The following is a 20,884-nucleotide window of genomic DNA, read 5'->3' as shown; positions in this document are numbered from 1 at the left end:
TTCTTTCCCCCCTCCCTCCCTCTCCAAGGAAAATAAAATAAAACTTTATAGCGAATGGAATTCCAGCCTTTGCACATGCTCGTGTGAATGCGGGTGAACTATTTGTGAATGTCTTCACCGGCAGGTTTATGATCTGGGGGAGGACCCAGGCTCCAACGGCTGGCGGCAGGAAAGAGGGCTCTTTGTGTGGCTGCCTGAGTTGCTACAAGAGTATGCTGGCCAGGGGCAGCCTCAGCTTCGATGGAGCAGAACTTGGGCGGCTTGAGGTGGCCCACCCGGTTCTCAGAAGCTGCCCCAGGACAGGCCTTCTCCCAATCGGGATGCTGCTAATTGGAAACAGATGGCTCTGGAAAGCCGGGCTCCAGGACTTAGAGGGCTGGTGGGCACACTCGCACTCACAAGTACAGAGTCATACACATTGCCACACATCCAGATATACACATCTAAACAGGCACATGCACACAAATACAGATACACACCTACAACACGCTAGCGCACGCACTGTCACACAAAACAGTCTCACAAACACACATTGATTCACAAAGTCTTGAAAACACAATTCACGAACCTGCTATCACCAACACACAGCCACACACATACCCTTACAAATCTCACAAATAAACATACTAACACACATTCCCCTTAGCCTTGACCCTGATGGACAGGCACCTCTCCTCTTCTCCTGTGACCCCCTGAACCTTCACCTCATCCCACACCCAGGCACAGAGGCCATTCTATGCTTGCAGTGGCCCTATGCACTTCAGTGTTTTGAGGCTTGTTATCCCCAAACTGTACTAAGCTCCTTAAAAAGGATCACGAGAGATTCTAGGCAGGGGTTTAATGGGACTGATGTAGAGTTATAATGTTAAATTATTCTTCTCAAATGGCCTGGAGCATCAGTTTCTGAAGGATGCAAAAGTATTTTTGGTTGCATCTTCTCTGTATTCCGGAATCTTCAACTGGGGAGAGGGGGTTGGCTCATTTGGCTTCCTGGTCTCCCACTGTTTAAAGGTTGAACAAGAGAACAGATTTGCCTGAGTATCTCTGTTCTTTCTGTGCTCTGAATTTCACTTGGACATCCTTCAAGACAATTATTAAAAAGTGTCTTCCATCTTAAATCTCAACTCAATTTCACTGAACTTCTTTTTCTCCCCTTTTTCCTGCTCTGCCAGCTTTGGTTATTCAGACTAATTATGATAAAATATCTTCCACCTTGATTTTTTATCTTTTAGTGAAAACTAAGAAAGTCAAACTTTCTGTACATTCAAACATAATACCCAAGCAGTCAAACCCCACATTTGTGCCCCAGATGACAACAAGATATATGGATACCTGGGCCACCCAGGACCTCCCTCCCTTTCCATCAGACCAGCCTGCCAGACCGTCTTCTGGGCTGTGTCACCTGCCCTTTGTCTTTAAGGAATTAGGAGGCAGCTAGGCCCCGCGAAATAAACCTGACACACCCCTCCAGCTGTTTAGGGGTGAAGGCGTGCAGTGCCGGCTGTGGGACCTTTAACGGAAGTGCGGAAATGCTAGGGAAGATAAAGTTCCCCTCAAGATGGCTCCTCAGGAACTGGATTTCAGGTCTACCATTGTGCGCCAGTAAACCAGTGCAAAAATGCATCAGGCTCCTCCTGGTTTTTAATCGCCTTACCAACACCAACCACCAAAATTCCATAGAACCCCAGATCGCCGGTTGGTCGACTGCTGGCAAATGAAACTTGCCTTGTGTTCTTAAAGGTCCCAGCTGGAAATTTTCATTTCAAATAACCTTAAACGCAGTTTACAAATGACTTTCTAACCCCCAAGAAAGCGTCCCAGGCACCTTGTTTGTATTTGGGAATTTCAACCGGGTACTCTCAGTTTTAGCATGGATCCCCATAAATCCAAGCCCACGCGTCATCTATTTTTCACAACCTGTGCCGCAGCCTTGCGCGATCGATCTGTGTATGGTATGCGAGAAAGGGGTGCGGAGAACTCCCACCCGGGTTTTACAAAAAGATCGTGAGCGCGCGCGCGCGCGCGTATCTTACAAACAGATCAACATGTCCCATCACCCACCTACACCTCTCCAAAAATCGTGGGCTTTAATAACTGATGGTGCCGCGAAGCTTCACAAACGGGAGGGACAACTGCGACACAAAGCTGCTCTGGGTGCTGGCCCACCCTCCGCAGTCGGGGTTTTCCCACCATCCACGGCTTCCTTTTGGAGCTCCCCGGGTCTGGGCCTGATTTCTTCAGGGAGACGCAGGGGGCGCTGCTGCCCTACCCCAAGCACGCCCCAGGCCAGGGCTCCCAGCGACCTCCCAACCTCGCTCTCTGCCCCGCGAAAACCCCGAAGCGTCGAGCACATTTTCAGGGGCTGTGCCATCAGGGTTATTACTTGTCACTGGGTCTCTAGTCACGTCGCTTTCCCCGGCCTGTGAGGTTGCCTCTGCCGCCCCCAGGCCCGACCCACGGTGCTTCCCGCCGGCCGCCTGGGGCTCACCCTCACCACCGCCTGGCCCTCCCGTAGTGCGCTCTGTCTCCAGAGACCTTTCCAAGGCCTCCGTTACGAATACGACGGCATGGCCCCACCCCCACCCTCACCCGTTTCCTCAGCCAGAGTGTCTCTCTCTGCTGCAAGGGCGACGACCGCAGCCTGACCCCAGCCCCACCGCCTACTCCCCAGCTCCCGCCCTTCCTCCAGGGTCAGGGATCACACACAGCGGACGCCCCGTCTCAGCTGCCCTTTTGATCTCTGAATTCAGGGCCATGTGCCCGTCTCTGAGCGCACCCACTATGCCAGGTACTAAAGGGTCCAGACGGCGGTTGCTCAGGCCTAGGCTGGCCTGCGTACTCGGCTCACTAGCTCTGCAACCACCCGCGCGGCTCAACTCCGGACCTCCAAGCTTCCGCGGGGACTCGGGGAAGGTGGTTGCTGGGGTGGCGGACTGCGGGACCGAACTGCGCCGCGCGCGTGCGCATGCGCCGGCTTAGCTTCCTCCGCCCAGACCCCAGTGGGCTCGGCCCCGCGCACTTGTCCCGGGGTTCGCGGCCTTGTGCTCCCCACCTCGCGAACACGGGTGGGAGCTGAGGAGGTGCTGGAGAGCTGTCTTTAAGAACACCCTCCTTGTCGCGGCCCTGGCTTCGCTAATGCGCCAGTGTGCAAGCGGAAACGGGCGTTTGGAAGCCTAAGACCCAAGGCGCTAGAGCTTGCGGGTTGGTGAACTGGGGGAGGCAACTGAAATCGGGGCTCCCCTAACCCCCGCCACTGTGACGCGAGGCGCTGGGCTCGGGCCAGCCTCTGAGGAAACCGCGCAGCCTGAGGCCTGGGCCGGAGTGGCGGGCCGCGGGCAAGGGAATGTATATTTGGAAGGGGTCAGGACCTCGGCTGGAGTCTGGCTTTTTATGGCGAGGAAGCCGCCTGGGAAGGGCCTTCTGGCCAGGCTTTCCTGTTGTGCCACTTCCCCCACCACCACCACCACACACACACACACACACACCACCACCACCACCACCACCACACCACACACACAACTCCCCCCCCCCGCCCCCCGCAGCGCCGGGGAGGGAGGGAGGCCCAAACCTGGCGGAACCCCGGGTCCCCATGCTCCACGGACTCTTTCCTGGGGACTGAACCGGTGAGCAGGCCGGTCCCGGAGGGAGGCCGCAAATGCAGAGCAATGGCACATTTCTTAGTGGGCAAATGCACTGTAAACAACCGCCCTGCACCCCCTGGATAGTCCCTGGGAGTGGGCGCACAGGAAGCCTGGACAGGTGACCTAGGACATCACTCCTCGAGTTCTCTCTCGGAATTTCTAGCACCTAGGCAGCCCTCGGCTCTGGGAACAACGATGGGGGTCTCCGTGTCCCACTTCGGGCTCTCCCAGGACACTTCCAGCAGAGGCTTGGGACCCTCACACCCTTCCACCCCGAGTTAGCCCACCACACTGTTCTCGCCGTCACCGTCACCGAGCGGCCAGCTGCCAAGCCCATCGTCCACTGTCCGTGTGAGTCCTCTGTGGGTGATAGTAGAAATCCTCTTTGGAAGGGCAAGGAAAGCCGTCTGTTTTCTGGGGTGGCGGTACTGCAAAGAGGCCCCATGGCCCCACCCGAGCGCGAACCCTGGCGCTGCAGAACGAGCCTGATTTGGGGACTATGGGGCCCCTCAACAGGGTCCCTGGCGCACGGGTCTCCCAGGACAGGGGCCCTCCCTGAGCACCTTCCTGAGTGCAGATTTTGCTCAGCTCAAAGAATAGTTTTCATTTTTCCTCCAATGGCAGGTTTTTAAGAGTCTCATTGCCACCTAAACACTTGCTCCTCAACTCTGAACTGTTTGCATATCTCTACCATTAACAAGATCCCCGGTATAGCTTCCAGGACCAATGACCTGCTTTTATACGGAAGGAAATGCGAGGCCTTAAGAGTTAATGGTGCTAAATATGTTGGTTTTCCTGCTTTTTCCCTAGGGTAGGTAATGAGGGTGGGAGGGTACCTGTCTTCCATTTCTTATTCTCCCCCTCTCCCTTCTGCTTCCATTTGTGTGTGTCTCTGTCTCTCTCTCATCTCTCAATCTAAATCAACCTCAAAGCCTTACCTCAGACCTCTTCTTTCCTCAACCTCCAGTTCTGAGACTCCTCCAAGCCCTGTCCTTAGGCCCTGCCTGGGGTTCCACCACCCAGGTCAATGGAGAGGCCCCACCACCTGGCCCTGGCTGCCAGCCTGCTGCTCACCCCATAGGCTCACAAATTGCACTTCCATGCCCACCCAAGCAGCACCAAGCTGTGTTGACTTAGGGGGCAAATGAGCAGCCCACCCAGTCTCCTTCCTGGGAATAGGCACAGCTAAGGGAAAAGATAGGCAGTTTCGTACAAATGACCAGCAGTGCTGACCAGTGGGCTTGGAGGAACCCAAGGGCAGACCAGTGAAAAGAGAAGATGTTCTTTGGGAGAATAGAGGCAGGTGCCATCTGGAAGAGGAAAGAGGCCTATGGAAGCACCCTTCAGGTTTTCAGAGTCACCCTCCAGACTCCAGGTGGGTAGACTGAGCAGGAAGCAGTGTCAGGCCCTCTCTGAGGACCACTCAGACCAGCCTCTCCTCTCAGGCTATCTCTCTATGAGAGCTCCACCACTCTCTCCAGTCCTGAAGACAGACTCAGGCCTATATGTAAGGAGATTCCAGATCCTACTGCATCTCCTATAATATGCTCAATATGCCACAAATTTGAAATCAGTGAGGGAAAAAATCAAGTAAACAATAAAAAAAATAATATAAAACAGAGATTTTCTTTGGAGCCATGGTAAGATGGGAAAGGAGCACGACAAAGGTCTTAAGTCAGGCCTCATGCTCTCTACACCATATTTTGGTTTCCAGTAAGGCGGACATGGTACATTTTGCTCAATTTTCCACTCCTAATCACGTTGAGAACGTCGTCGAGAAGGGGCTTTCATTCTTCTGAATGGATTTTTGAGCTGGAATTCATTTAATCAACTATTGCTCCTTTTCCAACTGGACTCAGACCTGGAGCCTGCCAGTCCTGCTCACATGGGGCCCCAGCTCTGTCCAAGGCCTGAGTCTGTGCTCCAGGTCAGGGTCCCATGTGGCCCATCACCCAGAGGGCTCAGAGCCTGAGCATACCTGCCACTGGGTAGGTAGCTCAAGCTGGGAGACATCTGGGAGAAACTTGGGGGCCCCCAAGGCCTTTTAAAAAGGCCTGGCAGGAACGCAAGGGAGAAAATGACAAAGAGAGAGACAGAGGTACAAAGACACATAGAACTCCATGAAAAACTTAATGATTAAGTTGGATTCACACTCAGGGAGAGACAGAGTAAAGGAGGTATCAGGTCACACAAGTCCAGTTATGAATGTAGAACGCAATTTGTAAAGGAAGACTTTCTGTTTAAGTTCGAGTGAAAATGCCATTAATAAAAGCTCATTTCAAAGACCCTCTTAGTCTCCTTATAAATTGAAATAGGAGCTTTCAGAAAAGTAGGGTGTCTGAAGCTGACATTTAGGGCCCCATAGCAAATCTCAGCAGTTTTGTTTTGTTTTGTTTTTAATGCCATTGTGACCACTGTCTGAATAAACTAGGTCTTAATTTTTGGGAGCTCTCCTGAGCTTAAGGCTTCCCCACCCTCTGCTCCCCCACACCCCACAACTTGGTGGAGTGAGGACTATGACATAGTCTCTTGGTCCCTTTTCTGCCTGCCTCTCTCCAAAGCTCCCTGCTTAGCTAAAGAATGACTGTCCGCACAGAGTCTATCCTGCCTGGCCAACTTTATTACATGGCCACAATCAATCTTGCACTTAACGCGACATTTGTTTATGACCCGATGGGAAGGGCTAATGGTTTCATGAACCCACTCTGAAAAGAGTTGAGAGGAATCTAAAGAGAAGATCCGGGATAGCCGGCAGGAGCCAGTAGGGAGAACTGGGCTCAGAAGCAAAGGGGGTCTCTCTCCAGGAGCTATAAGATGTGGAGTGAGGGTAGAAAGAAACAGTTGTTCCAACCACCCTTATTTCCAGTACCACTAACAGCTGGGGAGAACACAGATCTGAGTGTCCAAGACCGGGCTCCACAGATGCCTCCAGTCCCTCTTGGGCAGCCTGGTCAGGCAGCCTGGACCTGCAGAAGGTTCAGGGCCTCTCTGGAACCTTGCACCATGAAGAACAAAACTAAAGGCCCTCCATCTTAAAACTGAGACCCACTCCCTAGAGAACAGGATGGGAGAGAAAAGGTCCTATGTCTCATTTTTACCTATCTGAGTTCAGGGGAGCCTGAGAGGGCTATAAGGCACTCTTGTTTCCTGACCCTTATTTCTGACCCCTATAGGGAACAGCCAAGAGCTTACAGACCACCAGCACAATTGAGTCTTATTCCTCTGCAAACATGATTATTAATGACACAAACTGTGTAGAATGATAAATTGTAAAATGCATGCTTGTTTGTATGCAGTCTGGTCAGAAAAGCTCTGCTAACTACATAGCCCTGGAAAATAGTAACATGTTCCTACCACATACGCAATACGCCAAAATGCAAGTTTTTATATGGCATGTAACATGCTGGCATTTACTTGCTTGCTGTATAAATTGCTAAGGAAATAAATGCACCCACTGCTACATAAAGGACAAAATACTCACTATCCCAAAGCTTTCTACAGAGGTTCACTTCAAAATTCGCCAAGTCCCAACCACTAGATCCTGCCTTGTGTACTGTCTGTTAGGTAAAATAGCAAGAAGTTTCTCTTAGAATATTTTACAGAAAAAAAATATCCTTATTGCTGAAAAAGTGCAAATCAAACCTGCAAACTACTACGGAATAAGTAGTTCTCCCAGATTCAATAAGGTCAGCCATACTTGTTTTCTCTTAAATTGGATGAGAAGCCAAAAGCACGTGTGATGAGAGTAGAAAACATTACCTATATGGTTTAAAAAATCAGAATAATTAGCAGAACTTCTGACCTTGCACTCAAACACAGCTTCTGAACTACTACTTAGGTAACTCCCATAGAAATAACTATATATGAATAACACAAACACCTTCCTAGACACATATGTCTTCCATGCCTAATTTTCAAACGTTGCACTAGAAGAGGGCAAGAATGACTGCTAAGAAGCTTGTCCCCGGGGCAAGTGTGTAAACACTCCCAGGAGTTTAGGAGAGGAGCTCTACACAGCCGCAGAAGCCCAAGCACTGCACTCATGCCGATAACCTTCTTCAGCCTCAGGAATTCGGGCCCCGAAGAAGGAAGAGCGAGGTGGTGCCGCTGCCCACTCCGTGTTCTGGCGTGGTGGGGCAGGGTCCCTAGTCGGGAGAGCGGGTTCTGCCCCCGCCAACCACCCTCCCCTCGCCATTCCGTGCTCACCCGGGCAAGGCGGCTCCTGCGCAGGCCGCGTGCGTTACCTCGGGGCGCGAAGGCAGAGGCTGCCCCGGGCCGCGCCTCCCACCCACAGCGCCTACCCCACTCTCCCTCAACCCACCCCTCGGAACCCAGCGGTCAAGTTCTCAAGAGCCAGGCTGGGGTAGGCCCAGGGCTGGCAGCGGCAGCGACGTGCTCTGGCCTTAAAGCTCAGGCCCAAGGAGCAGCAGAGGGGTGCGAGCACGTGGACCCCGAACGCGCCGAACCCGCTGTTCGCTTTGCATATCTCTTGCGTCCCTTAGGCCCAGCGACTCCTCGCGCCGGCCACCGCCAAATGATTTGTGGCCTCTGTAAACCGACCTCACAAGCCGCGCGAGGACGCAGCCCAGCCGGGGAGGCCGCCTGGGGCCCACGCGCTGGCCCAGGCAGGTCCGGCGCGGGGCGGGTTGGAAGTTGTCCCTCAAATCGTGCGGCTGCCGAGGCTGCGGGCTGGCGCGGGTCGCGTTGTCACCCGAGAGCAATGGAGTGACTGTGACCTTTCCACCCCGGCTGAGCACCTAAACACACGTGTGTGTTCAAAACAAAGGCGGCAGCGAACAGTATAAAAAGGGAGCACCGTGGGCCAGGGGCGCGAGGCGGAGGTGCGGGATGAGCGGGACAAGCTGCTTTCCGGCGGCTCCGCGGGCCCAGGCGGCGAGGGCCCGAAAGCGCTCCTCCGGGCTTCGCAACCCTCGTCCCTCCACACAGAGCCCTGCTTTTTGCCATTTGCTGTTCAGCCCGATCTTCCAGGCACCCACGCCCCAACCTGTGATTAATCCATCACACCTAACGAGAGGTTTCCACGGACTCTTTTTCCCCCCAAACAACTGATTTCGGGGGAGAGGGAGCGGGGAGGAGAGCGAGAATCCGGGGACTGGAGGCGGCGGGGGGGCGGGGGGAGGCAGGGGTTAGGGGTTGGGGGGATAGAGGAAGGAGCTCCAAACACAAACAGAAGCCGGGCCCAGGCCGCGGCGGGTAATTACAACTAATTAGCTGCAGAGCGTTCCCGTCCGGGAGCGGCGTCCGGGAGGCCGGCGTCGGGCCAGGGGCGACCCGGCAAGACCAGGGCCGCGGAGAAACGCCCAAGCAGGAAAGCCCCGGGTGGGCCACAGGTCTACCCTAGCCAAGCCCCCATTCCAAAACGTTGCATCAGGCAAGTCGAGAAAGTCACGGTCTCGGCTGCCGGAGCTGACGGGCCTTGGGACAGATCACCCGTCCGAGCGGACGGGGCCATTCCGTTGGTCACCTGCTGCCGCTTCGCATCTGGGCCTAGACAGCCCAGCTCCAGCCACCGGACCTTTTGTCCGCAAATCCTGGCTCCACGGTCGGCTCCCAAAAGTGGACCAACGCACAGACTCCACGAGGTCTGGCAGTGGATTCTTTCCCTTCACCGCCCACCCCAAGTGGGTAACCCGACGCAGCGCCAGCGCCACGGGCTGAGACAGCCAAGCTGAGGTTTAAACGCAGCAGTCAGCGAGTCTCAGCCGGCCTGACCCGGAGAGACACCCGCGCCCTGGGCCGCTGCGCTATTCCTTAGCTATTAGGTTACGACTCTGAGCGAAGAGATCCAGCAAATCAGAGGCCACGTAAAGCAGGTTTTGACTGAAATTAGAGTGTATTTATTTGCAGCAATCCTTTAACAATGATCAAATTTTGACAACAAGCAATAGCAATTACTGCTAAGTGTTGCCTCTAGATAGGAGCGGCAGATAGGAGGAAACTGTATTATCTCGAAAACAAACTGAAAGGCCCTGAATGTCTGTAATCAAATCGCCATCTCTCCAAAGTCTGATTGACAGGGCAGATCACCCTAAGATAATGAATTTATTACATTTCCTGGGTTATTTACAAAGGGGGAGGGTCAATCTGAGTTGCCCCCTAGGTTTAACTGTAAATTAACAAGAGAAAATGGATTGAAAAGAAACCACCCTAGACTAAAATGTTCTGCTCTTCTCTCCTTCCTTCTTATTGCTTTAAATCTTTTTCAAAAAATAATTGTTCTACAAACACATCTTCTAAAATAGTTTCCCAGAGATTAAATATCCCTTTCCAACCCACAGTGTGTATATATATATATATATACACATATATATGTGTATATATATGTATATGTATATATATAGTTTTAAAAATCAACCCTTCTATGTAACACATGAAAGATTGTAAATGTGAATGAGTTAAATATATACATTTAAAAACTGGTTTATTTTTCCTCTTATAAAGTAGTGAAATTAATAGGCGAAATATCTATCCAGCATTTGGCTCATGGGGATGTATAATAGAATCACGATTTTGTATGTGCTACACAAGCCAAATATTCATTTGTGTATATCTGGAGGCACAGTCACATATCTCTACACACAGGTATCTCTGTGGTAACACCAGTGCTGATTCATGGGCTTAGAATTTTCAGATCATGTTCTGTCCTTACTGAAAAAAAATATATTTGTGTATATGCCAACTCAGATCTGTTTAGGAAAATATCTTCTGACTAGCCACAAAGCAAGCTGACTATATAGTACATTTTGCAGAAGATGCTGCAGGAAAAAAAAAAAATCTAAACAAAAAGAGACTTTCATGTGAAATTTGACAAGGAATAGTCAGAGGGTTCTTCCATTTTTCAGCTACTTAGGAGAAGAATAGGTCACTTCTAGTCTTTTAATCTGAAATCTTTTTTCTTATAATAATTACGGCTGTATTAAAGTATCCAGACATATAGATCTCATTCAAACTGAATGGTAATTTATTAATAAACAATGAATATGTTCAACAAAAAGGAAAAAAAGATGATAGAATAAGATTAATACAGTTTCCCTTTTTATAATGAAAAAAAAAAAAGCACAATTTAAAGTTTCAGGCAATTTAACGTCAGGTTTTGGAAACACTTTCTGGCGTTTGGTCCACGACATCCAACTACAAATTAAAAATAAATTACTATGTTGCAATTTACATTTTAAAACAAGTCCATGAATAAAAAGAAAGCGATTTTCATATACGGGGACTTTCCCCCTCCTTTCAACATAGGATAAAATATCTTACAGGTGAGAGGTGGAGGAAAGAGAAGGGCAGGGGAATGGGAGAGAAGGGAGAAAAGCGTGATCTCTGAAAAGCAAGAAGAAACTTACGTGTTATCTGGAGTAACACTGTCCTTTAATAAACCATGATTTTGCTGTCTCTGTACAAAATAGTTTACTGTTTTGTTTATTTAGATAAGGCAAAGTGAAGGTGGCTCTGAATCTTTTAAGAAAATAGTTTTCTTTGTGCTGGTGAGTTGAATTTTTGGAGGGATTCTGTTCGCTGGTTTTGTGAATATTTTTCAAGGTTTTTTGTTTTTTGTGTTTTGTTTTTAATTGGATTTCTTTTTCTCTTCTTTTTTTGGTTTCGATTTTGCACTGATGGTTCTTTTGGCTGTTCCTGCTTTAGGGTTCCATTCAGTCCGACTCTGGAGGGGGGGCTCGGGGGTGTCAAAACTTACTACAGTCGTAGACGAAAGCCCCGGACGTGCGGTACAGAGACTGGCTGGAAGGGAAGGCCATCTGACAGCTACTATTCCCGTTCACCGGAGAGTTGTTCAAGCCGATCCTCTGTGACTCGAACATCTCCCGCACAGAGTGGAAGTTCTGCTGCTGGCCGGGATAGCCCGCGGCCGCCGCCGCCGCCGCCGCGCTCGCCAAGTGGCCCAGGTCTCCGCCCGCCTGGTTCAGGTACCACGAGGTGAGGCGGCCTTGGTGGGCCGCAGGGTGGTGGCCGGTCTCCTGGCCCCCGCCGCCGTGACTCAGGGACGAGGAGCTGCTGCTGGTGACTGGGGGCAGGGAGTAGTCGGGCAGGGGGTCGTCCACCGCCGAGCCGCCCGCGCCCCCCGGCGCGCCCTGCAAGTGGCCGCCGCGCTCTCCGGCCGCGTACAGGCTCATGGCCTGCAGGTTGCAGTGGTAGGTTCCGGCGCCCGCCGCGCCGCCGCCGCCGCCGCCCCCTCCGCCGCTGCCCCCGCCAGAGCTGCCGGCGCTGGAGCTCTGGCTGCAGGGGGAGCTGTAGAGAGAGCTCTGGCCAGGCGAGTAGGCGCCTAGCGCCAGCGGGGGTGCGATGCCCGAGCGCGAGGACCCGGTTGCCGAGGCCAGGAGGCCTGAGCTGAGCTCCGCGGCCGCGCCCTGCGGCGACCCCCGAAGCGATGTCATGATGTTGTCCACGCTGAAGCCCTGACTGTGGTGCGGCGGAGGCGGCGCGGGCTGGGCGGGCGGCGGTGGCTGCGCGGGCTCCGCGCCGTCCAGGCTCAGTGGCCGCGCGGAAGGCAGGCTGCCCGGGGGGCTGCTCCCACTCGACAGGCTGCTGCTACTGCTGTCGGGGCTTTCGATTTTGGGCACCGCGGCGGCGCTGCCGCTGCCCAGGGCGGCGGCTGGGGACAGGGGCTGGGGCGGCGAGGGGCACGTACCGTTCTCGGTTTTGATGTCCTGAATGCGCACTGGCGGAGGCTGCGGTCCGGGCGCGGCGCCGTCGGCCTGCTCCGGCGGCGCGGGCGGGGGCTGGCGACCGGGCTGCGGCGGCGGCGGCTCCTTGAGGTGCAGCCGGTCCTTCTCCTCCTTGTCCTTCACCGCGTCCTTCTTCTTGAAGCGCCGCCGTCGCCGGAGGAAGCTGCCGTTCTCGAACATGTTGTACGAGTCCGGGTCCAGCGTCCAGTAGCTGCCCTTGCCGGGTTTCTTGTCGTCGCGGGGCACCTTGACGAAGCACTCGTTCAGGGAGAGGTTGTGACGAATGCTGTTCTGCCAGCCTTGTTTATTGTCCCGATAGAAAGGGAAGCGGTCCATGATGAACTGGTAGATGCCGTTGAGGGTGATCTTCTTGTCCGGGGCGTTCTGGATAGCCATGGTGATGAGCGCGATGTAACTATAGGGAGGCTTCACCATGTCCTTGGGCTGTGGCTGCGGCGTGTAGGGCCCATAAGCTCGGGCCATGCCGCCCGGGTACTGCTCGGCGTGCGCCGGGTGCGAGTACACGCTCATGGGGGCCGGCATGGCTGTGTAGCCGCCCCCGGCCGCCGCCGCCGCGGCGCGGTAGTAGCTCTGCTCTCCGCCAAGGTAGGGCACCACTCCCAGGGAGTTGGGGCTGGACACGGAGTAGCGCGCCTGCATGGCCCCCGCTTGCCGCCGCCGCCCCGCGCCTCCCGCCGCCCCCCACCCTCCCTAGGCCGGCCACGCCGCGCCGGCTGCCCAGTCCGAGTCCGGGCCCCACAGAGCTGGTGCCGGGCCGCCGCGCTGAGTCCGGCTCGGCCGCCGCCGCCTCCCGAAGCCGCCGGCCGCGCGCGGCCTCTCCCTGGGCTTGATCGAGCTCTTGGGGCGCCTCGGGCCACTTCGGGGTCCGTGCTAGGGAAGAGGGCCGGACGAGGACGCGGCAAACGGCCTTGGAGGAACCCGCGGAGCAACTTCCAGGCGAAAACGGCAAAACAGAGTCAAAACTATAAAAACAAGAAGGCGCCCTTCTCGCCACACTGCCTGCGCCTTCCAGGAGACTCTGCCCTGAGCCGCCGGCGAAGGCGGCCAAATACCAGGGGCGGGGGGCAGCGCGCCGGCCGCCTTCCCGGGCCCCGCGTCACCTTTTTTTCAGTCTCTCGCGCGCCGGCCGCTTAAGGAAGCATTGGGAAAACTTCTGAACTTTTGAGCATCCGTCACCCAGGCGAGGACTTTTTTACGCAGTTACATTTTTTCCGGGCCGCGGAGCCCCGCCCCACCACAGCAGCAGCAGCCAATGGTCGGCGAGAACCGCCTCTGAATGAGCCGGAGGCCGAGCCCTGGCGGCCCGCGCCCAGCTGCGGGAGGACCGCAGGGCTGACCACACGCGCGCCGGCCGTTCGGAGCCCGCGCCCCTACCCCTGCCCCTGCCCGCGCCAGGCCTGCACCCACAGCAAGATCGGCCCCCGAGCCCCAGCGGTCCGCTGCCGCCGCCCACACGGTCTTCCACTCCCGGCCCTCCGCACAGGCGTCCATTGTTCTCGCAGACTTCCTGGGTCCTCCTGGGCCCCACGCAGACCCTTCCTCCGTCCACCGCTCCAAAATGTCACCGAGTACTCGAGCCCCAACTTGGGATGGCTCTCTCCCATTCCCTGGTCGATCTGGCTGATTCCAGTGCCGGGATTTCCTGGGCTTCTCTTCCCCTCCTCCTTTTCAAAACCCTCACCTTTCCTCTCTTTCCACTTCTTCCCTCTCGTTGCCAGTCTCACTCGGTTCACAGATATGTTCATTTGCCCCTCACCTGGAGATTCTCTTGTCCGGAGGTGGGTTGCAAAGGACAGGGTTTTAAGGCTCAGTCATAGCCATGCTTTCCCGGCGGGGCAGGAATTGTCGCCCCCACCTCGGCTGCCTCGTGACACCCACCCAGTAGAAATAAGGGAGAGGGGATCTGGGGCCTTGCCGGGACCGCTGCCCAGGTAGGCTCCGCCTGCGGCATTTCAGGCCACCTTGCTCCTCGTCTCCCCCGGGGCATTTGACTGGGTGTTAGAGGCTCTGGCTGCAGGGGCCAGGAGGCTTCCCTGCGCTCCCCTGTGGCGGGAAGGGTGGGGGGTGTATGTGATCCCTAAAGTTCGCCACAAGCCGCAGGGTCTTTGCTTCTGGTCCGGCATGTTTCGGCTTAGAGGAGGGGTCACGCTTCGGGCTCAGTGACATTAGCAGGTGTGATGACAAGAAGCAAATAAACACGTCCAAGAACTTAACGCGTTTCAGTTCAACCTCCATCTCCACACGCGCGGTGCTGCCGACTTGCAGATAACGGGTGTGTTGGCTGGGTGGGGGCGCAGTTAGAATCGCACCTGCGGAACAGCTCAGGGATGGGGGGGGGTGGTAAGCACCGAGGGCATATCCTTGTGCACGCCTGAAATGTACAGTTTCTGAAAGACTGGAATGGGATGAAAAGAGGAGAAAGGGGAAAAAACGAAGGAGCAGGAAGAAATTTGGCCACCCTCCGCCTGCAGCGCAATTCTGCCTTTTGGCAACTCTAGAAAAGACCCTCCTGAAGACTGAAGACTAGATCCTTTACCAGAAGCCGGGCGGGGTGGGGTGGGGGGGCTGCCAAGCTTAGGAAACTGTGAAGAAGAGTAGTGTGACGCATTTAACACCTCCACTCCCCCAATTTCTGACAATCTTTAATTGCAAGCCCCTTTTGGCTTCCCAGCTGGAATCCCGGCTTCCTCACTGCACAAAAATTCTCATTGTCGCTTTAGTTGTTAGATATCGAAGGTGCTGACTTGTGTAGCAGACTCAGCTCCGTGTTACTTGAAAATTTAAAAAATAGCGTGTTTCAGAATGGACTTTTACATGGAGAGAAAAGGACCTGCTACTTCCAGAACTAGCGTGGGGGTGGGGGGTTGCCGGAAGTTCCGATTCCTGAGGCAGCTGCCTCTTGGCCTGCTGTGCTCTTGGGACACTTGGAACTCATTTTTCAGGGTGTTTGCAACGCCTGGGAGGGCTCGGATTGGAAGAAACACTTGATTTATCAGCAGAAGGCTCAGTATTTGATGGTTCTTAAAAATACTTGCAAAGGGAGGAAGGGGAAAGAAGATTCCCCCCCCCAACTGAAAAATTAATTCTTGTCCAGCTCCCATCCCTATACTCCTTGGCTGATGCTCTATGGGGCACTCTGGCTTCAACCTGGAAGCCAATTAATTGGTCTCCCTAAACGCCCCAGTATTAGGTGAATTTCAACTTTAAACTGCATCTCCACTGCTCACAGTGCATGGAAAGGAAAGCAGCAATAGCGACTCGTTTGTGTTCCTAATGTGGGAAACGGCTGCAGCCCCGGGTTTTGCAATGGACGGTTGTGTTTAGCGGTCTCTCCCCAGCACACCGTCTCCTTCCCTCCCCTCGCTGTCTTCCTCAGCCAGCCCCAAGAAGTGCGAACAGCTTGTTATGTAAATTGCAAATCGAACAGAGGTGGTGTTCTGGGCTCCCCACTTTGGATATAAAAGTTACCGTTGTGAAATTAGTATCTGGCATGCGGAAAAAAAAATGGAGGGATGCAGTTTTATAAAGATCAACTTTCCACTGGTTTAGCTCTGGATATTCGCCAGGAAAAGATATTTGCATTTGTGTTTTATAAGCTTACTCGGAAACAAATCTCCAGTAAACGGCTTGATTATATTTCAAGTACTTTGCTTATTTTATTATTGTTGTTAGTGGTGTTATTTTAACGTTAAGGCACAGAAATGAAGTCTTTTGGGGAATGGGTTAAATTTTTTATTTTCAGTTAAAGTTTTTGATGCCCCTTTTCCCAGCTCCTTGGGGGTAGTTCAGTCATCAGTCTCCCAAACAACCCTTGACTCAATTGGCAGAAATGCCCCGGCAGGAAACCTTGGGCTTCTTTTCTGACGCCTCCCGTGCTTGCAGCCTGAAGGTCCGGCAGTCGACTGCAGTAAAATAGGTATTTGGGGGAACTGTTACTTCACCCGCCCTGCCAGCCCCCAGCCCCGCCTTGACCTGCCAGGTGGGGTCACAATTCCCGGGGCCCACTGAGGGGTTCTTAGCTCTGAGGAGGGGGCGTGACGTCACAGCGATATTTAAAACAAGGCCTCCCCAGGGCCCCTACTGTAGAAAAGCAGCAGGGGGATGTGGTGAGCACTCCAGGAAATGCCTGGATTCCGAACGTGGTGACACCGCAGGAATGTGTATTTTGGGGAGAGTGGGGGCGGTGGTGGAGGAGATAGTGCCCTAATGCAGGTCACCAGGAGCCTGAAGGAGCTCTTTCCCTTTTCTTTTCTTTTTATTCAAGTCGAGTAGAGGGAATAAGGATTCACGCGAGCCCTGAGTTCAAGAAATGACTCCCGAGCTGTCTGAGACTAGCCCAGGGTGCACACACTGTCCTCTGAGTCAGAGACCCCTCAGGAACTTTCCAGCCCCAGCAGCCCAATCGTCCCTAGACCTGCGGAGACCCCCTCCCAGTCAGCAGTGCCGGCGTATCCAGCTTTTGGCTCTCCCTTATGCCCAAGAAGCTGGCCCGCCGGGGGTCTAGGCCACCCTCATGCGGATTCCCAGTGGCCCCCACTTGGTCCAGGAGCTGCAGGAAACGGCAAACGCAGGCTTAAAGATGAGGGAAGGGAGTTCTGCTCTTGATGATGAGTGGAATCCAGAGGATTCTGCAAAATCAGGAGGGAGGCTGCAGGTCGGCTGCCGTCTTACCATCTCCCACTCCGCTGCCAGGAGACAAATTGGAAGATTAAGGCAATTACCCTGCCAATGAGATTTGAAAACTCCCCACTAGACCGAAATCACAAATGACCGGATCAAAGTCCGTGTGGGGGGTGTCTTTGAGCTATTTAGATAAATGCCTGTGGTTCTACATATGGCCTCTTTTGCGCAGACCAGGAATGGGGGGGGGGGATATTTCGGTGTCAATAACCGTTATTCGTTATCAAACCGTCAGCCCGGAAGGTAGCGTTTGTCTTCAGTGAGACTTGTCAGCAGAGGGAGGAGGCGGGGACCCAAAGTCTGGGTGGCCGAGACTCAGAGGCTTGCTTTCTTCTTCCCTCTTAGTTGGGGGTTTTCTGAGTAGAAGTTCTGCTAACGTGGTACCTGTAATTCAGCCCTCAGCAGAAAAATAATTCCTACAAGAAATTTTAAAAAGCGTTTGTTTTTCGATTATGTTTAAAGACAAAGTGATCCACATCGCCTGTCTCCATGATTGAACTGATTGGAGAGTTGCCCTCATAGAAGCAGATCTCCACAGGAAGTTTCTGTGATGCGATAATTTAATGTCATACCCCAAGTTACCCAGATGGGCCGTCCCACTAATTACTTACTCAGGAGAATGCTCTTTGTTACCCCGTTGGGTCGGCCCACCTGTCACCTCAGAGCCGGTGAGGTGCACAGGGCATGCACAGGGCATGTGGGAAGTGAATCTTTAACTTCAGTGCCTGGCTGCGAAAGACGGAGGGCTTCCTTTGTCCAGGCAGAGGTAGGTAGACAACCGAACTGTTGTCTTTCATTAACAATGCAGGACAAGAATAAAGTCCATGAAGGGGTGGGTGATTGAAAAGGACTAGGTGCCTGCATGTGCATGCGCACACCTGCTTGGCCTCGCATCCTGGTCCCCAGCAGAGTCAGGACCGCTGCAGCAAGCCAGGTCCTGAAGTAGAGGCCCCGCATCCTCGCAGCTTCCCGACACCGGCTTATTTGAGGCGCGCGCAGCGCAGGGCCCTGCGGTCCTTCATCCCCAAAGGCGGTAGCACAGCACTGGGATTGCAGGGTGCTGGCGGGAGCCGGCGACCAGAGAACCCGCGGGGCGAAGGCGCATTCCGGGGGCTGGAGTGTAAAGCGCGCTCTCCTGCACTGACGCGCCCGGGCTACGGATCCGCGGACAGACCCACTGACAGTTCAGAGCTTCAGGCCAGGTGAGGTCGGTTGCACCTTACTGGTGGCTGGGCCTGTGTCCCGCGGGCGGCGGGAACTTCCCGGGTCTCCAGCAACGCCCCGCGCGGACCTCGAGCCCGGGTTGCCACCCTTCCTCTCGCTGGAAAGCGACCGTCGCAGAGCCTGAGCCTCGACGCTCCGGGGCCTTCGCTTGCTTGTCTGGCGGGCCATTGCTCTGGGATGTCCCTCCCTACGTCCCTCACCCTACCCCCAGGGCGTCCCACCGTGCAGAGGCAAGGCTGGGCTTGGTGTGCGAAAAGCGCGGCCAGCTGCGCACCCCAGACCATGCGGGGAGCAGCCGCGGAACCCTCGGCCAGAGCCGGCCGTCGGCACCTCTCAGGGCCAGGACGCGGCCGACACCTCTCCCGGAGGGCAGCTGTCCTCGCGTGCGCCTGCGGCTGGAAGCGGTGGTCTGCTGGTCGGGGTCCCCTTCCGCCCTCCACAGGCTTCCCGCCTTTTCCCCGCGAATGCAGAGCAAGGACGAAGAGGTGTGGGAAGTCCCAAGACCGCTCGGCCGCACTGGGCTGGGGCTACCCGACTGGCGGTGCAAGTCCCCAGCCAAGTCCCGCGGCCTGGGGCCGGGGACTCTCTGGCGGCTCCGGGCTCCCTCACCCGCCTCTGCGCGTGCTCCGAGCGCCCCCTGCGGTCCGCAGCTTTGTCTCCGCTGCGCCTCTGCAGCGGCGTGAGGTCCCCTGCCCAGCTCGGGCCCTTCACTTCCTGAGCCTTTCCCGGGGAAAGGGTCTCCTGAGGAAGGGGTCCTTGGGGGTGGCCACGCTTCTGGAGTGGGACCGCGGGGTGTCCGGCTTCTTGTTTTCTCACCCTGAAACCTACCTGGGATCCAGACGAGAATAGTCTGAAGTCCCATGAAGAGATCGTCTCAGACTCCGAGGCATGGACCAGGGACGTTTTTGTTCCTGGAGCCCTAGGTGACCTGGGGCTTGCAGGCACCGGCTACATTCCTTCCAGGCGGCCCCTTTTAACTGATGTGCAGGTTACAGAAAAAAGCAAGGCCGCTTCATCAAATGAATTACATTCTGGGAGATGCCAAGGAATGTATTTACTGGCAGCCAGGTTTGCCAATAAAAGTTGCAAATGAAGACTGCTGGTTTCCAGGAAAATGTACTTCTGTTTTCTAACCACACCTTAGTCTTAATTATGAAAAAACTGAACCTCCAAAGAACCTGTTTAGAGAACAGGACTAGTGAGTGGCAGTGATAGTGGCTACTAGTGCGGTCTCACACCCCCACACACATTTACACACCCCAGAGACACCGTATGACAACACAGACCATGCACACTGCAGCTTTACCCAGGGAAAGACTTGCCAATATTTACATACACAGTAGACACAGACACAAGGCTAGACGCTGGCACGCAGAGAGGTATGCATTCGGATTAGTGCTATTTAGTTTGGAAGCAAAGAACTAAGAAAAGATAAACTATGGCAAATAAAGAGGCAAATTTCCACAGAATATTAAATAGAAATAAATGTATGAAAGGAAAGGAGGCACTTGCTCCGCAGTATTTAGCTACTCCTACGTTTGCCCTAGTGTTTTTTAAGGCCAATAGTTGAGTAGGGTTAAACTCTAAGTTAGGAGTGACCAAAAAAAAAAAAAAAAAAAAAAAGAAAGAAAGAAAGAAAGAAAAGAAAGAAATCCAGAATTTACTTTTACTGAGGTCCCTTTTGGCTTGGGATCACAAAAACCCCTGTCAGAATTGGGGAAAAAATGGGACAGCTCTTTGTTTTCTTCATCGTTTACTCCTTTAGACACTTGGCAGAGGAAGGTTCCAGTGAAGTGTAAATTTGTTTGATATGACACTTCTCTAGTCTCAGCCACAGACCCTTAGACAATGACACGAATATGCACAGCGCATTCCTTATGTTGTCATTCTGCTGAGGGCTTCAAGTAATCCTTTCCTTTAATCCTCACAAGGATGTGGACACTATTATCTGCATCTTATGTGGGAGGGAACTGAGTCTCAGAGAGAGTCAGTTACTTGGCCAAAATTACAATGCCCTCAGAATTTTATTTTGTGTGTTTTCTGAGTCTAACATGCCATTTTAAAAAAAGATTTTATTTATTTACTTGAGAGAGAGTGAGAAAGAGAGCATGAGAGGGGAGAGGGTCAGAGGGAGAAACAGACTCCCAGCTGAGCAGGGAGCCGGATGCGGGACTTAATCCTGGGACTCCAGGATCATGACCTGAGCCAAAGGCAGTCGCTTAACCAACTGAGCCACCCAGGGGCCCTTAACATGCCATTTCTGATAAAGTACATCACTTATGTGCTACTAAGGGAAGAAAAACTAAACCTGTGTCCATCACCAGTGTATTAAGTCTCACCTCTATTTTGGATGTTAAAATGTGCATTTCAGATCAATATATCATTTCAGATCAATATATATTGGCTGATCCATTTAGTCAGGAAATACATGGAGGCTTTCTTTGTGTTCAGTATGATTCTAGCAGCTGATATATGACACAATACCCTTTGCTGGACACCTTTGTGAAGGTAAATAGTAATCACTGTGGGGAAACATTGATCACAGCCATACTTGAATCTGTTGTATGTGTGGAAGCTTACTTGACCTGCACAGAGCTAGCGTGTCTGCACACAGAT

The 20,884-nt window shown here is 53.6% G+C and overlaps 1 protein-coding gene and 1 long non-coding RNA gene across 2 annotated transcripts; both read right to left on the bottom strand.

Moving 5' to 3' along the window:
* Nucleotides 1-9,476: 9,476 nt before the first annotated feature.
* FOXC1 (forkhead box C1) lies at nt 9,477-13,081 on the bottom strand. The gene has a single exon (XM_082729438.1). It carries the CDS (start codon nt 13,001-13,003, stop codon nt 11,345-11,347), a length of 1,659 nt encoding a protein of 552 aa, XP_082585564.1. The 5' UTR covers nt 13,004-13,081; the 3' UTR covers nt 9,477-11,344.
* A 3,524-nt stretch (nt 13,082-16,605) lies between these two features.
* LOC309864842 lies at nt 16,606-19,289 on the bottom strand. The gene is made up of 2 exons (XR_014311784.1): nt 19,097-19,289; nt 16,606-17,460 (listed from the first exon to the last, which is right to left on the bottom strand). It is a non-coding gene; the product is annotated as an uncharacterized lncRNA (long non-coding RNA).
* Between the last annotated feature and the right edge of the window lie 1,595 nt (nt 19,290-20,884).

This window comes from Mustela nivalis, assembly GCF_964662115.1.
Source record: "Mustela nivalis genome assembly, chromosome: 5".
Lineage (NCBI taxonomy): Eukaryota > Metazoa > Chordata > Mammalia > Carnivora > Mustelidae > Mustela > Mustela nivalis.
Note: the sequence above shows the minus strand (reverse complement) of the source record. Positions and strands in the feature narration are given on the sequence as shown.

What these genes read in the sequence shown, in the direction of transcription:
- FOXC1 (XM_082729438.1), bottom strand. Translation starts at nt 13,003, where the DNA reads ATGCAGGCGCGCTACTCCGTGTCCAGCCCCAACTCCCTGGGAGTGGTG.